General features: G+C 38.9%; 2 protein-coding genes across 5 annotated transcripts; one reads left to right on the plus strand and one right to left on the minus strand.

Annotated features, from left to right (window-relative positions):
* The first annotated feature begins 1242 nt into the window (after window positions 1-1242).
* LOC146695343 (scavenger receptor cysteine-rich domain-containing protein DMBT1-like) lies at window positions 1243-8987 on the plus strand. Its single transcript, XM_085477428.1, has 23 exons — window positions 1243-1331; window positions 1496-1591; window positions 2509-2647; window positions 2757-2944; window positions 3124-3222; window positions 3486-3539; window positions 3620-3718; window positions 3954-3986; window positions 4085-4183; window positions 5404-5442; window positions 5531-5629; window positions 5771-5818; window positions 5900-5998; window positions 6187-6216; window positions 6307-6405; window positions 6498-6530; window positions 6616-6757; window positions 6927-7132; window positions 7347-7522; window positions 7620-7850; window positions 7937-8097; window positions 8479-8723; window positions 8824-8987. Exons 1-23 carry the CDS (start codon window positions 1280-1282, stop codon window positions 8868-8870), a joined length of 2514 nt encoding a protein of 837 aa, XP_085333554.1. The 5' UTR covers window positions 1243-1279; the 3' UTR covers window positions 8871-8987.
* A 122-nt stretch (window positions 8988-9109) lies between these two features.
* ikzf5 (IKAROS family zinc finger 5) lies at window positions 9110-14097 on the minus strand. Of its 4 annotated transcripts, none has more exons than XM_085477432.1 (4): window positions 14049-14097; window positions 13103-13269; window positions 12182-12358; window positions 9110-12105 (listed from the first exon to the last, which is right to left on the minus strand). In XM_085477432.1, the coding sequence occupies exons 2-4, from the start codon at window positions 13233-13235 to the stop codon at window positions 11141-11143; spliced, it is 1275 nt and encodes a 424-aa protein (XP_085333558.1). In that variant the 5' UTR covers window positions 13236-13269; window positions 14049-14097; the 3' UTR covers window positions 9110-11140. The 4 variants fall into 4 exon arrangements, with proteins under 4 accessions (XP_085333558.1, XP_085333557.1, XP_085333559.1 ...); XM_085477431.1 differs by lacking the exon at window positions 14049-14097 and adding an exon at window positions 13855-14013; XM_085477433.1 differs by lacking the exon at window positions 14049-14097 and adding an exon at window positions 13441-14012 and having other exon boundaries at window positions 12182-12355.
* Between the last annotated feature and the right edge of the window lie 5501 nt (window positions 14098-19598).

The raw sequence follows: 19598 nt of genomic DNA on the forward strand, positions 1-19598 counted from the left end.
AATGTGAGATTTACAAGGAGGGAAAACAGTACACCTCTCTGAACAGTGTCTGGGAGGCTGTGGTTGCTGCTGCACGCAATGTTGATGGTGAACAGATCAAAACACTGACAGAATCCATGGATGGCAGGCTTTTGAGTGTCCTTGCAAAGAAAGGTGGGTATATTGGTCGCTGATTTGTTTTTGTTTTGTTTTTGAATGTCAGAAATGTATATTTGTGAATGTGGAGATGTTATATTGGTTTCACTGGTAAAAATAAATAATTGTAATGGGTATATATTTGTCTTTTGTTAAGTTGCCTAATAATTATGCACAGTAATAGTCACCTGCACACACAGATATCCCCCTAAAATAGCTAAAACTAAAAACAAACTAAAAACTACTTCCAAAAACATTCAGCTTTGATATTAATGCGTTTTTTGGGTTCATTGAGAACATGGTTGTTGTTCAATAATAAAATTATTCCTCAAAAATACAACTTGCCTAATAATTCTGCACTCCCTGTGTATTTTTTGTCTGTTTGTTTTGTTAGTTTTTGTTTTTTGCCCTTTATCACTGTTCCTCTTCCCTGCTGTTTTTTTTCCCTACCTCTTTCTTTCTCCCTTTTCTTTCCCCCAGTCATGTCTATCCCATGTGTAGTAAGTGAAAATAAAATAAAACAACAACAATAACAATAACAACAAAGGTGAATCAAATAGACCAATATGGCAAGGCCGGGATGGTCCATTTGGTAAAGTAAATTTGTTGGGCATCTTTCTTTGCCTTTAGACAAGAATTCTGATGGCAAAAGAACCAAAAAAAAAAAAAAAAAAAAATGCAATTTAACTTTAATCTCTTAAACCCTGTTTAAAATTCTCATTTTTCAATTCATTTTAAAATTCTCAGTGAAAACCCCTCCAGATTTACTCAGCTCCTTCCCTAGAATCCAAATTTGAAAATAGTTACACCTTTATAACAGTTATTCAGCAAACACTGATGTTATTGAAGTTGATATTAGAAAAAAACTCAGCTTTATTATCAAGTTCCTGAAACTCTCATGTATATCTTAAGCAAATACATTAAAACATATCCTAAAACTAGACTGAAAAATATTTGCACACCTTTTATTATAATTAAACAAGTGTGTGGTTCTCATGGAAAGGATTAATGGGTAATCTCACTAAACATTTGGTGATATCAGTAATTTTGTAGGTGCTAAAACAAAGTGTCTGAGTCGGCTGCTGAGTATATAAGCTGCAATGCTCAGTACCTCTGACAAATTGGAAGGTGAACGAATACAAACATGTGGACTCTCTTGTTCCTTTGTGGTGTGCTCATCACACATCAGGTGCAAGGTACTTTCCATTCGTTTCTTATCATGCTTTTTTTCTTTTTGGATTTTCAAGCAAATTTGTTATTTTGTCATTTGATATTTTCAACAACATTTGCAAGTTGATGGCTTGTCGGTGCTGCATTTGTAGTCTGAAATTGATGTTATCTTTATGTCATTATCCATCAGGTGTAGATCGTGGCGACGCTGCTCGTTATTGGTGGACTACAGCAGATTATTGGGAAACTTCAGGAGATTATTGGGAAACTACACCAGGTTATTCAGGTAAAAGGAAAGATATATGGTACTGTCTTTGTCTGTCTTAATATTGTTCATTTAATCGCTGTGGTCAACAGTTTACATCAAATAACAGTCATGAACAAAACAGAGTATTAGAGAGATTTTTTAAAATGGACATGAAAGCTAAATGTATAAAGGCTAATTTACACACTGAAACAGTTAATTTACACAAACTGACATAAATGTAACAATGTAGCTGGAATTAAGAAATAAGTGCTACAAGTTAAAGTTTTTAAAACATGTTTAGCGCCATCTTTTTCAGTACAGAACCTGAGTTGGTTGGTTGCAATCAACTGACTTACATTAGTTCATATAGCTAACTAATAACAGAACCAGCTAAAAATCTCTTTTGTTGTAAACTGGTTGGATGTACTTGGGAAGAGAAAGATTATTTTATTGAATAAAAACCACTGATAGCATCGGCTGATTCTGACTCCAGCTAGTAGATCCAGTGAACCACCTGTCACCTGACTCAAACAGGTTCTCCTCCACACTGGTCTCTTTTATGAAGTGCTTTAGAAACCCGAACATTACGGCTAACAGCTAGATTTCCCTGTGTCAGAGCAGCTAGCTAAACAGCTAAGAGCCACTTACTGCTAAAGGTAATGAGACAACACCTACATACAATTTTTTTTTCAATGCACCCGTTGCTGATGCAACAAATGCAAATTGTGCAATACATTCATGATTCTGGGCCAATTTGTTTTCTTTAGAATTTATATATATGACACATGCATATAAAGTTTATAAATAATATTATAGTTCTGGATATCTGTTTATGCTGTAGCAGTTACAATCTTATACATTCAAACAACTAAAATGTTAAACAAAACTTATTGTTAATTGATTAGCTTTTTAACATTTATTTAATAGATTTTTTTAATGACTCTGTGTTATTTCAGGATGTGGTGGTTACCTGTATGGCAGCAGTGGCAGTTTTTACAGCCCCAACTATCCAAACCTGTACCCAGACAATTCTGACTGTATATGGTACATCAGACCAGGCAATCAAATTATTCAGCTGGAGCTGTCAGATGTAAAGTAAGCAAGTATTTTTCCATACCTAGGATGAGTGTGATCACTCTTTACTTTGGTTGTATTATGGTGACTTTTAATTCAAAGTTGTGTTCTTGGTTTGTGTTAATCACAGCACTGAGTGTGGATATGATGATGTTTACGTCTATGATGGCTCCAGTACTGGAAACCGGCTTCTGGGAAAGACATGTAACAACACCAAAAACAACACTTTCTATTCCACCAGTTATTATTTGACTGTGCGCTTCAGGAGTGATGGCAGTGTAAGAAACACAGGATTTCATGCTTCTTACAGAGTTGTGTGTAAGTCACACCTGTTATGATACCTTTATAAATAAAGTTAGGTACCATGTCTACAGTTTATTTGTGGATTTTATTGTCAGTGAAAGAAAACAAACAAGCAAAAAAGAAGTAAAAATCATAATCTTGAGATTTTAATTAATGGGAATTTTTTTTGTCTTTTTTGTCTATCCTCCTTGAAGCTGGAGGTTCCTGCATTCACAACTGTGGTTACCAGGTTGGATATTGCTCTTGCTCTTCGAGCTGTGTATACAGAGGGGACTGTTGTTATGACTACGAAGGTAAGCAATGCTGAAAAGTGCCAAAACGCATTTATTCAGGGCCTGTATTTAATGACAATTTGCGCAACTTGTACTTTATTTTGTGGAACGAGGTATACAAACAAAATACGATAAATAATTCATGAATAAGAAAATATAGTACCCAAATATTTGAAAACAGCATGATCAGAGTATGTTTCTTTTTCTTCTTTCCTGACCCAACGTGCCTGTTATGATACACACAAACATAAAAGAAACTAGATCTTAAAATCTTTATCCCACAGATCACTGCGGATCCACAACAGTAACAGATATGCCAGAAACAGATGCAACAACAGGTAAATAAAAAGAATTAAGTAAAGATGCTGTTTAAAAAAAAAATTAGATTAAAAGCTATAAAGTAAATGTTGTCTTCCAGATCTGTACTCATGTCTTTACAACTGTGGCTCACACCTGGGAAGCTGTTCCTGTACTAGCTCTTGTGAATACTACGGCAACTGTTGTCATGACTACTACTGTAAGTATTCTGTCCTTCAAAGCTCAGCAGAAGGAGGCCCTGCTCACTATGATCACACTTTACAATGAAAATAATTTTTTCTTGCACTACAGGTGTGCTGCCACACTTCCAACGGTCTCACACTTACCCAGCCTATTAAACAGTCACGTTTATTCAAAAACAAAGGGGTGGGGTGGGGGGGAGCCAAAGATAAACTGTTGAGTTTTAATCTGTATGGTTTGCTCCTTTGTTTCAGCTTACTGCCCAAGCACAGGAGATCCAGTCACAGGTATAAAAGTCTGTATGGGGAAACATTTTTAAAGCAGCAGCTCAGTAAAAGCCATCTCATAGATTTTTTTAAATACTGTATCTCTCTCTGTTTTCAAGATCAGCCATCATGTCGTTACAACTGTGGCATGCACCTGGGAAGCTGTTCATGCAGAAGCTCTTGTCAATACAATGGTGACTGTTGCTATGACTACTATGGTAAGTGGCAAGTCTTACAGATCAACGTTGTTAACCGTCTCTGCAGCCATCTCTTGCAGGAGCAAACAGTCTGTCAGATTCCAGTGTAATGGTTTTCTGAAAATGACACATGACATTGTGACTTTGTGTTTAAAGAGACAATTTTCTTTGGCCTTCAGTGGGATATACTGTATGCATCTAGATTGTTTTGGTTGCTCAGTTTTGGAGATATGTCTGTCATGTTTTGAATATAATGAAACTCCCTTGTCATGCTAAGAAAGACAAATAAATGAGTAATAAACATAGTTTTAAAAAAAAGGAAAAGATCAGCCGTAATGTCTCTTTTCAGAAATTATGACCCTTGCATAATGGGTCATAATGCACAAACCTTGTTATGAGCAGCTTTATCCACTGACCCATACTTGCTTGTGTCTGTGTGTGCATCCTGGTAGATCTGCTTTTCCTTCTGCAGAATGATATACTTGGTAGTTGCAATTTGGTAGAAGACAAACAAACAAACAAAAAAACCCAACAACAACAACAACCAACTGCTTACTTGTTTGTGCTCATCTGAACTTGGGTTGCAGTGGCAACAAGCTAATGCAAGATATTCCAGACATCCTTCTCCCCAGCCTCAATTTCCAATTCCTCCTGGGGGATCCTGAATCCAGGCCTTATTAGAAATGTAATCTTTGCAACACATTCCCTGGGGTCTCCTCCAAGTTCAGCGTGCCCAGAACACCTCTGAAGATAGGCAACTAGGAGTGATCCAAACAAGATCAGAATCACCTCAACAGGCTCCTTTTGACATGTTGGGGAAAAGAAAGTCCCTGCATGAAACTGCTCAAAACAAGGTTTTACAATATTTCTTTGACAAACCTGGTCCTGATTTCTGAACAGAGACATTCCTGTTGAGTTTTCAAAAATATTTTAGTGCTTTACACACCACAACACAATTACCATTTAGTTCCATTATATACTGTATAAGAGAAGGGAGACATCTGCACAGCGGACGTCTCCAAAACTGAACAATCCAGATAAATAAATGGCACTCCAGGCTGGAGGGAAAATTAGTGTTTGTAATTTTAAAACTGCCCCCATCAGACTGCAAAGCAACAATTTTTGTTATATTTTTTGGAGAGTGTGGGAATTATGTATCTAATTCCCACATCCACAATAATGCCCAATTATTTAAATACTATGTTTTATTTAGAAAACCTTTTCTTCTTTCTGTCAAATAGATTACTGCTCATCAACCACTACGTGGCCTGATGTTACAGGTGCAAACCCTTACTTAATTTTTAAAAAAATCAATAGTTTGATATTTAATGATTTGCCTGTAGTCTTATGTCCCCATGTGTTTTCTAGCTCAGCCTTCGTGTCGATACAACTGTGGCTGGAGCATGGGAAGCTGCTCCTGCTCAAGCTCTTGTGAATACTATGGAAATTGCTGTTATGACTACTACTGTAAGTGTTCAGCCCATCGAATTCATTAGTGCTCATATTAACATAATGTGAATAAGCGGTTTGTTAAACAAGCACATTAAATAAGTAAGTATAGGTTAAACTGGCAAAAAGTCAAAATATTTTCTTTCCTCTGTCATGTAGCATACTGCCAATGGACTACTGACACGCCCACTACCATGCCTGTTACAGGTATGACAATCTCTCAACAGACTGAATGACAAAAAAAAATTAAACACACCAATTATTCAAACACACTTTTACTCCCCACAGAACAGCCTTCATGTCAATACAACTGTGGCTGGAACATCGGAAACTGCTCCTGCTCAAGCTCTTGTGAATACTATGGAAATTGCTGCAATGACTACTACTGTAAGTAAAGCTCAGACGAGAACGTCACTGCAAATGGTGATCACAGTTCCTGCTCAACAGTATAGTGTATGGCTATAAAATTCACTGTATTTGCTGTATTATTTGAATCAACTTACGATAAAATAAGTAAATTCCTGACAGTAAGTAACTTGATCTAATGTTGTAATTATTTTCTTCACTTCTTCTAGATTACTGCCAGTCTCCTGACTTTACCACAGGTACGAAAACCTCAGTGACCTCGAGTAAAACCAGAAACTGTTAATGCCTCTGGCGAGAAAGCTTACTGGAATGATTTCTGTGTCCCTCAGCTCAACCCTCATGTCGATACAACTGTGGCAGTTACATGGGAAGCTGTTCCTGCTCAAGCTCATGTGAATACTATGGAAACTGTTGTTACGACTACTACTGTGGGTATCTGGTCAAGCAATCTCAACATACATTTATTGCAATATTACTTAAAAAGAAAGTATCTAAAACCTTCATTTCTCCCTTTAAACAGCCTACTGCTTAGTCTCAACTAGGGAGCCAACAGGTAGGGTCCTCGATGTGCAGAATTAGTCTGGAGCAGTTTTGGTCATTGCAGTGACACTTTTTGCTATTTTATTAACATTCAACAGGGTCATGTGGAGGCAATCTGTTTGGCTCTGGCACCTTCTCTAGCCCTAACTATCCCAGCTACTATCATGACAATGCCTACTGCATGTGGCAACTAAGAGCTGCATACGACCAAAGAATCTTCCTGCAATTCACATTCCTACAGTAAGTAAATAGAAAAATGAGCAGCATTGTTATGTGAGGCACAGATGGATCAATCATGTGAAGACAGAAGTTACATGCAGATCTTCTTTTTTTAAAATCTAGATCTATGTTTCAACTTTTAAGCTAATTTCTAATTTATGGCTTTTATTGTGTTTAAAAAAAAACACAGGCTGGAAAACTGCTGTTCCTGCGACTACATTGAAATCTATGATGGGCCATATGTTTATTCACCATTTTTGGGCAAAGTCTGCAACAACAGTCTGAGCACTTTCTTCTCCACTTCCAACTATATGACTGTGGTCTTCCGGACTGACGGTTCTATGGTTGGTCGAGGTTTCAACGCCGAGTTCACGAGCTCTTTGACACCAAGCTCAGGTACGCTTATTAGGAAGTAAAAGTCGGGCTATTTTGGCCTCTGCTTCTTTGATTATATCGTTTTTCTTTTTTAAAACATCATGCATATCTGTACCATTTTTCATACTGTAAAAAGTGGCTGAATAATAATTCAATAAGAACCAAAATGTAGGACCGACAAACCCTGAAAAAAATTCAAGCTGCTGTACCAATCTTGTTAACAACATGCTGTCAGGTCGAGTGGACTGCTCCTCAGACAACATGAACATCGTGATTGAGAAGTCTTACTTGAACAGTTTGGGTTATGATGGTCACAGCCTGTACCTGAACGACCCACACTGCAGACCCCAGATTTCCTATTACAATGTGGTCTTCAGTTTTCCTCTCAACACTTGTGGCAACACAAGAGAGGTAGGAACCCCAAAACTTTCTAAAAACAACAAAAAAAACCCCCATTAACAGCAGTATTTTATAATTTTCAAAACAACTGATCTTCTTCCCTGAACAGTTTGAGAATGGCAAAATTGTGTACACAAACAGTCTTCGTGCCTACAACTCCAACTACGGCGAGATCACACGCCAGTCTAACTTTAAGCTAAACGTCAACTGCCGAATGGAGGAAGACTCGGTATCTCAGATTTTATACGAGGTCCGTGAACTAGAGAACACCACCATAACGGGCACAGGCAGATACAATACCAGCATGGTTTTCTACCAATCCAGCAGCTTCTACTATCAGGTGTGTTTGGGCAGTGAAGGTTTGACTAGAGAGAAAACTCCTATCGTTATAGTTATATGATGCTGATAATTTTCTTTCACGCTCAGGTGACTCAATTTCCATATGAGATAACACTAAACCAGAACTTGTATATTGAAATCGATATGAGGAGAGGTGACAGCAGTCTGGTCCTCTTTATTGACACCTGTATAGCATCACCATCAGCCTTTGATTTCCAGTCAAGACCCTACTACTTGGTTCGCAATGGGTAAGATAATGAGTGCCCTCCACGGGTCAGTTTAATTCGCTAACTACACTGGTTTTTGTCCACAATAAGAACAAAGGGATTTGTGTTGTAAATACTAAAACTCCCAGTGAAAATAACTGAAAAAAGTACAATATTTAATAAGCACTATAATTTAGTATGCTTTTGAGATATCTGTAGCTTATACTCCAGCTATGGTTACTTTAAACATTAGGATTTCACAGATACAATTTAAAAGATACAATGATCTCATAAAAGGACATTATTTTATAATAAATTAATTGTTCCACCACTTTATCTAAATAATGGTCTCTTTTTGTAAGCAAAAAACAAACCAGTAATGCGTGTATTTTCCAGTAACATCTCTTTCTTTATCATTCTCAGTTGTCCAATAGATAACACCTACTATGCCTACACTACTGGCACCAGCCCGTTTGCTCGTTTCACTTTTAAGGCCTTCCAGTTCTTGCGGGCCACAGAAGACGTGTACCTCCAGTGCAAGGTCCTAATATGTCCAGCCTCCGACTACAACTCCCGCTGCCGCCGCGGATGCACCAAACGAGTGGCCAGAGACGTGGGGTCTGAACATGAGAGTGAAACTCTGGTTGTGGGTCCCATTCACCTTTTAGGTAAGTGCGACTTTGTACTTTGTTTTGAATTCTTGTGCTAGAAGAACAAAAAGTGAACAAAGTATCTGACTATTACTTACTTTTTTTTTTAAATTTCTAGACCCTGAGAAAAAGGAAGATGCGAATGATGAGCAGAAAGAAACTTAAATCTTCTCCACTTCTCTCCCTCTTCTTCACACCTTCACTCTAACACTGAATATTATCCACCCTTTCTTTTTTGTCCTTTTCTTGCATTACATGAATAAAGGCATCATCAAAAGACAATATGTGTTTTTGTTCATTATGTCAACTGTCATCATCCTGTAATAAAAGGACAGTGGTTGATTTTTGTTCTTGAAAACAAAACAAACAAAAAACGAAACAAAAACAAGAAGACATACCACAACTCAGTTAGAAAACACTTTACTTATAAATTAGTTAGATTAATCCATCTCACAATGATTCACCATCCCAGAGGGATGTCACCGCCAGAAGGCTTAAACATTCACGATTACCTACGAACCTACGACACAATGAGAGAACATAAGGCAGTCATTACTGGATGCCCCCATTACTGGTAAGTAAGGTAACAAGGTGGTCCTAAAAACAGATAACTATGTTCTTCACACATGTTGCTAAGCAACAGACAACAGTACCCAAGACACAGGACAATCTCGCTAAAGGAGCAGTCTTAACTGCGGCACGGTTTTGCTCGACACTGAACATCTATCCAACCATTCAGAATACAATACTCAGTAAATATTCAGAAAAATCACTGGGATCAATATGATGAATTGGAAATCTCAGCGTGTGTAAACACAGAGGCTAAAACGTGGCAACCCAGTGCTACGTGGCCATTCTGAATGTGTTCACATGACACACAAGACTTTGTAATTCTGTCCTAAACATGGAGATACTGGATATTAAAGTGACTTCATACAATATCGAAAGGTCAGAAAGTGACATGATGCAGTTAAAAGGGTCCACAAAACCCTTCTGACAAAGTAAGTGGAGCTACTAGGATGGATTTCGGGAAACGGCACTCTCTGGAGGAACTTCAAAACAACAACTTCAAATATGGTCTAGGTTGACAACTTAGCTGGCTGACCAAAAACCAGTGATACACAGTTTGGCCAGATTTTACTCTCAATGCCATCTTTATAGTACAGCTGGCACTGATTCTTACGTTAGTTAGCAGCATTCATGTAGCAGAATTTTGGCAAAAAATCAAAAATAAATCATGGCTACCATAGAAAACTACAATGGCCAAACTTTTTTTTCCTAAGGTTCTGGGTCTGTTGGTTACAATAAGAAGAGGCTAGTGTAACAATAAATCTATTCATCTTCAAAGTAACAGTCCTTTCTATCTACTCAAGAAAGTGACTATATCAGGCACTGCAAAGAAATTGTAAAAATGCACCAAGCACTGAAATAATTTCTACAAGGCGGCTTAACAAAGATACCTCAAGGCCAACAGTGTCACTCCTGAGTTAGTAATATTAGAGCAATACTTGGTTAAAGCTCCAGGAGTATTGAGAATTTATTTGTGTGGAGTTTCTTTTTTTTTTTTTTACAACTTTCTAATTTTGGGAAAGGGACATGTTGTTAATGCAAATTTGATATTCTAGTAGACCTTCCCTCTTTCACTCTCTTGGCAAGCAAGCAAATATTATGCAGTACTGTTTACAGAGATTTCAGTGAATACAACACTGAACACTGGGCGCTGTCAGTGTTACCCCTCATCCTGTAAGATGCCTCTATGGCATCAATTTCAAGTTTTGAAACTTGACGTCTGACCTTGAACTTAAGGTCAACGTCACTGGGATGGGAGCTGGGATTTTTTGCAGGATACACCCAGGGTATCAATTTCAAAATCCTATGTTGCCTCATTCTTGCAGCGTTTCACCTGTTCCATTCCCAAATGCAACATTAAAAGATCATCTACAAGAAACTGCCAAATAGCTGAAAGTTATTCATTCAGCAGTCACTGGTTTTACCTTGTAGAAAAAATCTGATCCGTTTGCCTGTGGGGGAAAGGTCCACTTTGAGCAAAGTTCTTTTTCTTTTTTATACCAAAGGAAAAAGAAGATTGAAACCAACATGGTAAATTTAGTAGCCTTGAATAAAGTGTCTTACATTTCACTACATAGTCAAGCTTTTTCCTGATCAATGACAGTAGGTGAATGTCACTGCAACTGCTGTCACAAATAAATTCTCAACCTGTTAAAAACACTGACCATCCCTTTGTAATACACTTGAATGGGCACCTTTAACTATACAAAATTCATCTGAATGTTGCTATTTTCCTGTTTAAGTACAACTTTCAAAGACAAGGCTACATAAAGGCCAAATGAAAGATAAATAAATAATATTACTATAGAAATAATAAAACATAGGGGTCCATTAAAAGTTCTTTTAAAGTTTTCCTCATTCATCCATTACTTGTGTTGCCCGCGTGCAAAGTGGCAGGCAAAGTCGTACTTGCTCTTGCACTTGTGGCCGCAGATGTTGCACTGGAATGGGTTCTCGTAGCCATGGCAGCCCATGTGAATGGTGTAGAGGATGTTGTCAGGGAAGTAGATATCACAGTGCTGGCAGTGATGCAGCATGTGGGGGTCCTGAAGTGGGGCGGACAGGCCGGGAGCTGGTGTACTGGGCTGGCTGTTGGAGATACTAGGGGTGCTGGTGCGCCCACTGTGCTCGCTGCACGGTCCCGCTCCAGGACTGCAATTACTGTGGGGAGGAGCCCGGGGTTCTGGGGGGATTGGGGATGAGGAAGAAGCATGGGCCATATTGGCTGTCACAGCAACAGGAGCCGTGGCAGGGTGTGGCTGCTGGATGAGGAATGGCTTCTCATCAATGATAGACTCTGCTCCTGGAGACATCGAAGGCTGAGTCTGGGGCTGGGACTCTGAGGGGAGACTGGCCAACTGGCCTGCCAGAGTAGACAACTGGTTCAGGGGGTTATCCACGACCATATCATGGTGATGGTGATTTTGGTTTGCGGAGAGAGCGTCCTCGCCTGCTCGACTTTGATTATCATAGGTTTCCTGACGTAAGTGGGGCAACTCATGGGAGAAGTCGTTCACATTGTCAGCCTTGTGCACCACCATAGAAGGGGGGCTGAAATTGATAAGGAGCCTGCGGCCATAGCCCAATGAACTGGCTTTTTTCTGTAAAACACTCAGCATCTTCTTATGGGACAGTGAGCGGGCGCCTTTCATTGGCAGGAGTTTGTGACGTCTCCGGCGATGGTGTGACAAGTTGCTACGATCGCTGCAGCGGAATGAGCACAGCTCACACTTGTAAGGCTTCTCGCCAGTGTGCGATCTCATGTGGGCCTCCAGGTGACGCTCGTAGGCCGAAGCAAATGGGCAGAGGTGGCAGCGGTGAGGTTTCTCTCCTGTTCAAAAGAAAACAAGCTGAGCACCAAAATCTCATCAGTGTTACCTCCTGGAGATTAGCCGTTTTAATCTTACCTGTGTGAATTCGAATGTGTTCAATGAGCCGTGCTGTGCCTCTGGTAGCATAGTTGCAGTAGCGGCACTTGAGCTTGCCATCATAGGTCCTCTCGAAACCATCTACCAGGATCCCTGAGTTGTCCTCCAATGACATGTCCACTGAGGGGTGATCCAGTCCATTCTGACTGCAGTCTGCTTATAGGAAAATTAAAATGATTTTTTACATAGACCAAAAATAAATAAATACATACATACATACAAAATAACAATAACTTCCTGACCCCTGCTTGCCTGCAGCAGTTGTGGCAGTTTTAGGGTTTGGGATGGGGTAGGGGGTTAGGGTCTTGTATTGGACTTCCAGTGTCAACAGCATCTTGGCTTTGCACTACTTACGTGAAATCAATTACTAATCCCTCATAGTTGTTTTACAGATTTTACACTGGTACTTGCTGAGTTGATACAATTTAAACTTCACCTGAATGGAAGGACTTGTCCTTGTACGGTAGGTCTTGAAAAAAAAAATTAATATCAAAATAATTCAACAAAATTACCTTGTCAGTTATACAGCACCATCTGGAAATGCAAAGATTTTGTTCTACATGGACAGTAACATCTACTGGTATTTTTTTTAAATCTTTTGTAGTACCTGTCATATTTGCTCAAACTAGAAGTAAAAATGTAATTTAATTTTTTTAATCTTTGTGATTTTCTTGTCAGTCGGCCATATAAAAAAAAATCTTCAAAACTATTTAATAAATGAAGCTAAAATTTCACAGCAATAATTGTATATGTCCAATCCTTGAACCATAAGGTTTTTAGGCATATCTGAGATGGTCGAGCAGAAGGCCTACGGGGATTTGAGATGGACTCATCCTGATTCAAACTTCACCACAAAGCACACAAAATTAATAGAGCGTTACAAACACAGCTTCTTGTTACCTGCTGGCAGCTCATCCGCCTCCTTGACGCCGCTGACAGAGCCTGATATCATGTTGACATGTTGAGTCTGCTGGCTCAGATACTCCTGAAAATCCTTCACAAAGTCCAGCGTGTCCGGTTTTTCCTCCCCCATCGAAAGAATGTGCGAGTGATGCAAAGGTCCAACACTAAAAAGACGTTCAGACACGTGTTACTGACCAGCAAAGACGAAGACACGCGAGGTCGGAAGAACAATTTTCTGAACTGTTTAAGTAAAAGATTACAGGAAAACAACCGGATTTGAAAAAGTCAAAGCATGACCATCATCAGCTAGCGGATTTTAAAAGAAGCACACCCACCTCTTCAAAGCTAAAACAACGACTTAAATGTTTCGATGGGTTTGATCTGAAATTCTGTTTTGTGGTAATCCAGACACACAGACAGGATAACCCTGGGATAATATGATTGACAAGCAGGAAATCGCCGCTTTCCGACGTCTGCTCCGTCTGTCCTACACGGTGCTCCTCATCTTCGCGATGTTGTTACCAAAGCTACGCTACGCTACGCTACGCTACATTAGCCGAAAAGCTAACTTTAGCTTATCTTGAAGAAAGCATCTCTGTTAAAGAGCTACCCCGGATTTCTGGTCATCATTTACGCTTAACTAGATCCTCAATAATACCGGAGCGATTAAATGTTTCCCTCTGTCGACAAACTAGTAATTATTCACACGAAAAAGAAGCCTACTAAATCAAAACAATAGCCCATTTTACCAGGGTTAAAGTTCACTCTGTGTTCGTCCGCAAAAACCCTCCTGCCACAGCTACGGTGTAAAACGAGAGTTCCTACGAATAAAGCTCTAACAAACCCAGGAACGCGTGATATGTTAGTTACAGATACAAGAGGCCACCGTAGCTTCTTGTCGAGCTAGTTGTACTTTTTTTTTTTTTAGGAGAAAACAGCTTACGGTTTGACGTGACGTGCAGGCAGTATGATTCTGGCTCTCTGAGAATTCCTAGGAAAATGTGAAATATGTTCAGCAATTTACTGAATTAAGAGCAAACACAGACGGAATTTGAGTATATAAGGAAAAAACAGAGTTTGTACAATTCTAACGATCTTGAAAGTCAATATTTGGTATGACTAACTTCTTTCTTCACCATAGCTTGAACTTTCTTAGACCAGCTCTCTTGTAGTTTCTTTAAGTAGTCTCCAGGAATAGTTCTCCAGACTTCTTAAAAGACATTAAAAGTCTTTCTTTCGAGCTTGCTTGCCTTTTGTTCCATTCTCTATCAAGATCATCCTACACTGCTTCAGTAATATTGAGGTTCAGGCTCTGGGGAGGCCAAACCATGACTGAAAGTGTTCTTTTGTGCATGTGTGTGTTTTTTCTATGTAGATACACTGTAAAATCTAATATTGAGTTTAATTAAAAATATTAAGTAGACTGAACTCAAATTTTAACAATTTGTTATTAGAACTCAATTTAAGTAAGTTACCAGTACTTTTTATTCAAAAAGCTGATCAACTCAATTTATTTGAGTCATTTAACTTAGAAAAACGAAGTAAGCTGGAAATGTTGCTTCTCAGTGTATTCTTTTACTGCACTATCAGCGTGTTTTGAATTATTGTTATGCCAAGAAATTAATCCATTGCCAATCATACTTTTTCTAAATTACATTGAAAGCTGGATTAAAATTTGATGCCACTGTATTCATAATTCCATCAATTTTGACAAGATGCTCCAGACCACTGGCTTAAATGCAGCCCCAAACCATGACAGAACCTCTAGCATATTTTACAGATGGCTGGAGACCCTTGCTTTTGAAGGACACACACCATGTTAAGATATGCCAGGAAATGACCTTATGCTTTTCAAACTGTGTTATCTTTGGCATTTTGATTGATTCAACTAAAAAAATAGAAACAAATGATATGTTTTTAACACTGTGCTGGTAGTAAGTACCTAAAGATAAAATTTAAAACTGGGTCATTACTAAGTTGTCTGTTATGTGAAGACCCAATACTGTATTATCCCTTGAGGTAAATGGATTTTTATGAATGACTCATAGGTCAGTTAGGTGGCTTAAACAAAAAAAAAGTATTACTCATTCAAGTCTGGAAACTTGGAAGACAAATACAAAGAAACTGGAGGTAGCTGAAGGCTTTTGCACAGTACTATAAAATCTTGTTTTAGATATCTTGATAGCTACTTAAAAATGCTTAGGATTTAAAAAAAAAAGAAATCCTATAATTGTGTTGTTATTTCCCAGTACAGTTGTTATTCAAGCACACTGTCATGTTGATATGAAACACCCATCTCTTGCCATAAGCTAAAAAAAAGTTAAAAGATAGCCTGTCCATTCAAATCCATGTCAAAGCATATTTTCACATGTACATCTTGCAGTTATGCGCAAGAGGCAAATGAGGCACAGCAACTGCAATACTGTCAAAAGCTATCGACTCATTCATGTTTCATCACAATCAATAATTTACTAGTACGCGCCTAATGAAGATCACATTCCCCCATTTGTGTCAAAGTTGTAGAAGAACCACTGAAGAGAAGATAATAAATGACCAAAGTAGAGTGAGACCACTGTATCCTTTTACCATGTTGAAACTACTGTCAGGCCATTAGTACTGCAGCAGTAATGTAAACCTGTTGCTGGTGAACCCTTTGTAACATGAGTTACTCAGTACTGTATTCTTTATTAGGAGTATGGTGTGTCTGTGAGTCACTTTAGAGAAGTAAGAGTATTTAAACACGATAATATAATGGTTTTTGATGTGCATTTGGTTGCATGTGCTATTGCCTGGAAACATGTAAATACAGTTTAACAATTTGGACACTAGGTGGTGCACATGCCTCAGTGGTGAAATAAGTTCTTTCCATTCTCATTTAACCGCATGCAGTTTTTAAACAAAAGTACTCCACGTGACGCAACATACAAAGCAAACACAGTAATCTTCACAAGTCCAGAGTTCATTTTATTCGCCATGTTTACGCAGATTACAGCTCAAAGCTGTGCCCAGGCACGGGAAGCTCAGTGTACAGTACCCTACAGTGTGCGTCAGCTCCCAGTCCCAGGGACAGCACGAACAGGACCAGCGGAAGACATGACAGTCGACCTCATCAGTTGAACCATGACCACCGGAGCAGCCAATTACATCACCTTCTAACAGCCTGTCCACACTAATGTTATTTTATTGCAATTTAATTATGCTCAGGTTTCCTCTGGGGCCTGATCCTGTTGAATAATTTACAGCAGCCACAATGATTTGTCGCCACCAAAAGACAAAGTGCGCACTTCTCTGTGCTCTCATTTGTTTCAGTAGTTTTGTTTTTAATTCCTGCCATATCAATTAGTGAAGCAATAATCTTGTGTTGTACTTCCTGCTAAACATTTCCTAAAGTTAGAACCAATGAGGCCTTTCACTTTGAAGGTGTAATTTATTAAGTCTAAAAATACTTAAGGTTCAAACTTAATTTTGCATTAATGCAATGCTCAACAGTGAGCAATGTATTATAAGACTGACAGCAGGTGCTACTCTAATAGAGTTTATTTGGACTTACATTTACACATGGTATGTGATTTTATATGACTTTCCTATGTAAAAGGATGTGTTGAAGCTTACTGTCAAACATTGTACAAACAGACACATGGATTCTACATCAAAATTTTGGTCTATTTGAATCACAATCACTCATATACTTAACATTTTCTAAAGGTCTGACTTGAACTCAAAGCCTTTACATGACTAATCTAATTTATATGAGTGAGTTTGAATATACACAGTCTGCCACATGTAAAATTTGCGCCGGGATAACACCTGCCTTTGAGAAGGCTACAGTGTTATCCACTTACTCTGATTCACATTTAAAAGGCCTGAATGAAAAGGTTCCCTTCTCCTCTTAACCGCTTGATTTACAGGCTGTTTGTGGTTTAATGCCACACGGGACAATTAATTTGCTCTTCCTCTCCTGAAAGAAATTGGAATTTAATTTAGAGAAGGCCTTGACCAGTTTTTTAAGACTTGGTGTCATTTGTTGGGCTTGTGTAAGAGCTGCATTAGAGATCACCCTTCTGGAAAAGCTTTTTAATCCTAGACAAGTGCAGCCATAGTAACGGTAGACGGGAGCCTCTTGGAGGGAGAAAGGTGAAGGGGGACTTTGACGAGATTTATTCTTCTTCTACTGAGACTGTTTCTTTCTTGAGGTCTCCCGCTCCACGTGGAGCATTTGAAAAAGAACTAAGAGGTGGGGGATAGGATAAAGGAGGTATATATTAAGCTTTTCTTTCCTCTCACCACTTAATTTCCTTGCAGGCGCGCCTTGCGCTGTTGTAATGAATGTAATTGCCGCCTTTGATGAGAATGCTATTATCTGGATCACACTTTACATGGGCAAACAAGACTGCCTCTCCCTCCACCTCCACCGCCCATTTAACTCAGCAGTGAGACCCCCCAATTATGCAGGGAACAAGTGGCTTTTCATATAACCAGCGTGTCGCTCTTGATTGGTGAGGCTTGGAGCTAGCTACATGTGGACAAAGGATAGATTAGATTTGATATAGGCACACCAAAAACCCCATTTCCTTGATTAATTTCCTGCATGCCTCACAGAAAGGTCCCACTTTCTCCTCACTGAATTCTATCTCTCCTTTAAAGACAAACTTTCATCTTATGATAGATGTGGCAACTCAATGGACAGACAGACACTTTATTGACCCAAGTTTGACCATAGCTGCCTGGGCTGCAGGAGAGAATATGAACAAAAAGAGAAATGTTTCAGTTCAGTGGGGAGGATGGGCTTATTTTTCTTACAAAACCTCAACAATCTTTGTGATCCTACAGTATTTTCGCCTTGAGCTGGGATCAACTCACGTTTTGTGCCGATCCTTTTGTGTTTTAATGTCATCACCCACAGCTCGCGGACACAATTGAGGCCGTTCACTCATTCTGGTGTTCTCTCTTTCACACACCCACACACAGGCACACAAAAGCACACTAAACACCCATTTGATAATAGTGGCGAACAGATATGATGGGACTTTATGAGGCGATGCGTGATAAAGCCGCTGCCACCTTAGGAAGTCTAAGCGTGTTCTTCTGACTCCCTTATTACCGTATTAAAGCACCTCTCGACAAATTCACACACATCTTAGCCCAAATCTCACAAACTGGAGTGATTCTGCCCAATATTCCACCGAGCTGAAATATCCAGAACAATCAAATAGACTGTCACAAGTGACAAATTATACTATTACTCCTCAAAGATTGTCATCCTTGAAATGTATTCATAGCCATTTCTTCTTTATCGCTGAGTGATTATTCCTCTAAGCAAGCAATTCCCCCAATGATAAATTGGTAATCAATTCATTTGACTGTTGTGCTCAAAGAAAGGCTGCAAGGGACTGGCAGCATTGGTCAGTCTCATTCACTTGCATATGTATCCAGCACTAACTCATGGTGTTGCTGAGTATGATGGATGCCATCATACCCACCACCTCACTCTTAAAGGTTTATACCATCAGAAACAGGTTGTCATCCGGACCCAGTCACGAACGAGAAAGAATTGGCCAATATTTTTGACTGAAGTGGCATTTTAGCAGTATTTATTTGATGGTCCCACTACCAAAACCGTGGACCACAAATAAAGAAGATGGTATAATAGCTTTTGACTGGCCAGCTAGCTCCCAACTTGAAATGAAGTGTCCAGTTGTGAGTTATCATGGCCAAACGTCATTTGTACAGCCTGAAAAGTGGGGACATTTTTCTACCTTGTCACTCTCTTGCTATAGCTCATTGTCCTGAATGATGCCTCTGAACGCACAGTTGCCCTAATACGAGCGTTTCACTCTTGCTGCAAGAAGACTGATAATGGATTAGCCTGTCCATAGGAAGATAATATAGTGCATCCACTGGCACATCCTTAAATACCTATGGGGAACACAGAGCGTCAACTCTCAGCATGCGTGATACATTGCTTAAAAAGAGACTTCAGTTAACCAATGTCTTTAGCAATTAGTCTGCTAATTGTTTTCTAAAGTAATTAGGATATGAATTAATTTTGCTGTATTTAAAATTGAACATTAATGTTTCCTATAACTCAAAGTAAAGTTTTCATATTGCTTGTTTGACCTGATTAGTCATCAAAAGCTCAACGACAGTTAGTGAACTAGTCACGCAGCATATCCTGCATGTTCGCTCTAGAAACTACTTAAAAGATTATCTGATATGAAAAAGGAGTTTGATTATTCTTCTTTCAATTGGCAGTTACATGATTTCAGTTTGACTTTTAGTATTTATGTTCACTTTTGTTGGTTTTACCTCTCAAATTACATTGATGCTATTTTTTACATTTTCTTTGAAAATACTATATTCATGTCATTTACCCGTTTCATTTATCATGTCTTAATGCTATGAAACAACTTCTTACTAATTTATTATTGTAAGGTAGCACAGAATATGAATAAATTCCCCCTACCATCTCTTTAAGTAGAACACAAAGTCCCAG

Source organism: Copadichromis virginalis, linkage group LG13 (assembly GCF_057382275.1).
Source record: "Copadichromis virginalis isolate Kocher_CV1m ecotype Utaka linkage group LG13, C_Virginalis_male_GT1.1, whole genome shotgun sequence".
Classification (NCBI taxonomy): Eukaryota; Metazoa; Chordata; class Actinopteri; order Cichliformes; family Cichlidae; genus Copadichromis; species Copadichromis virginalis.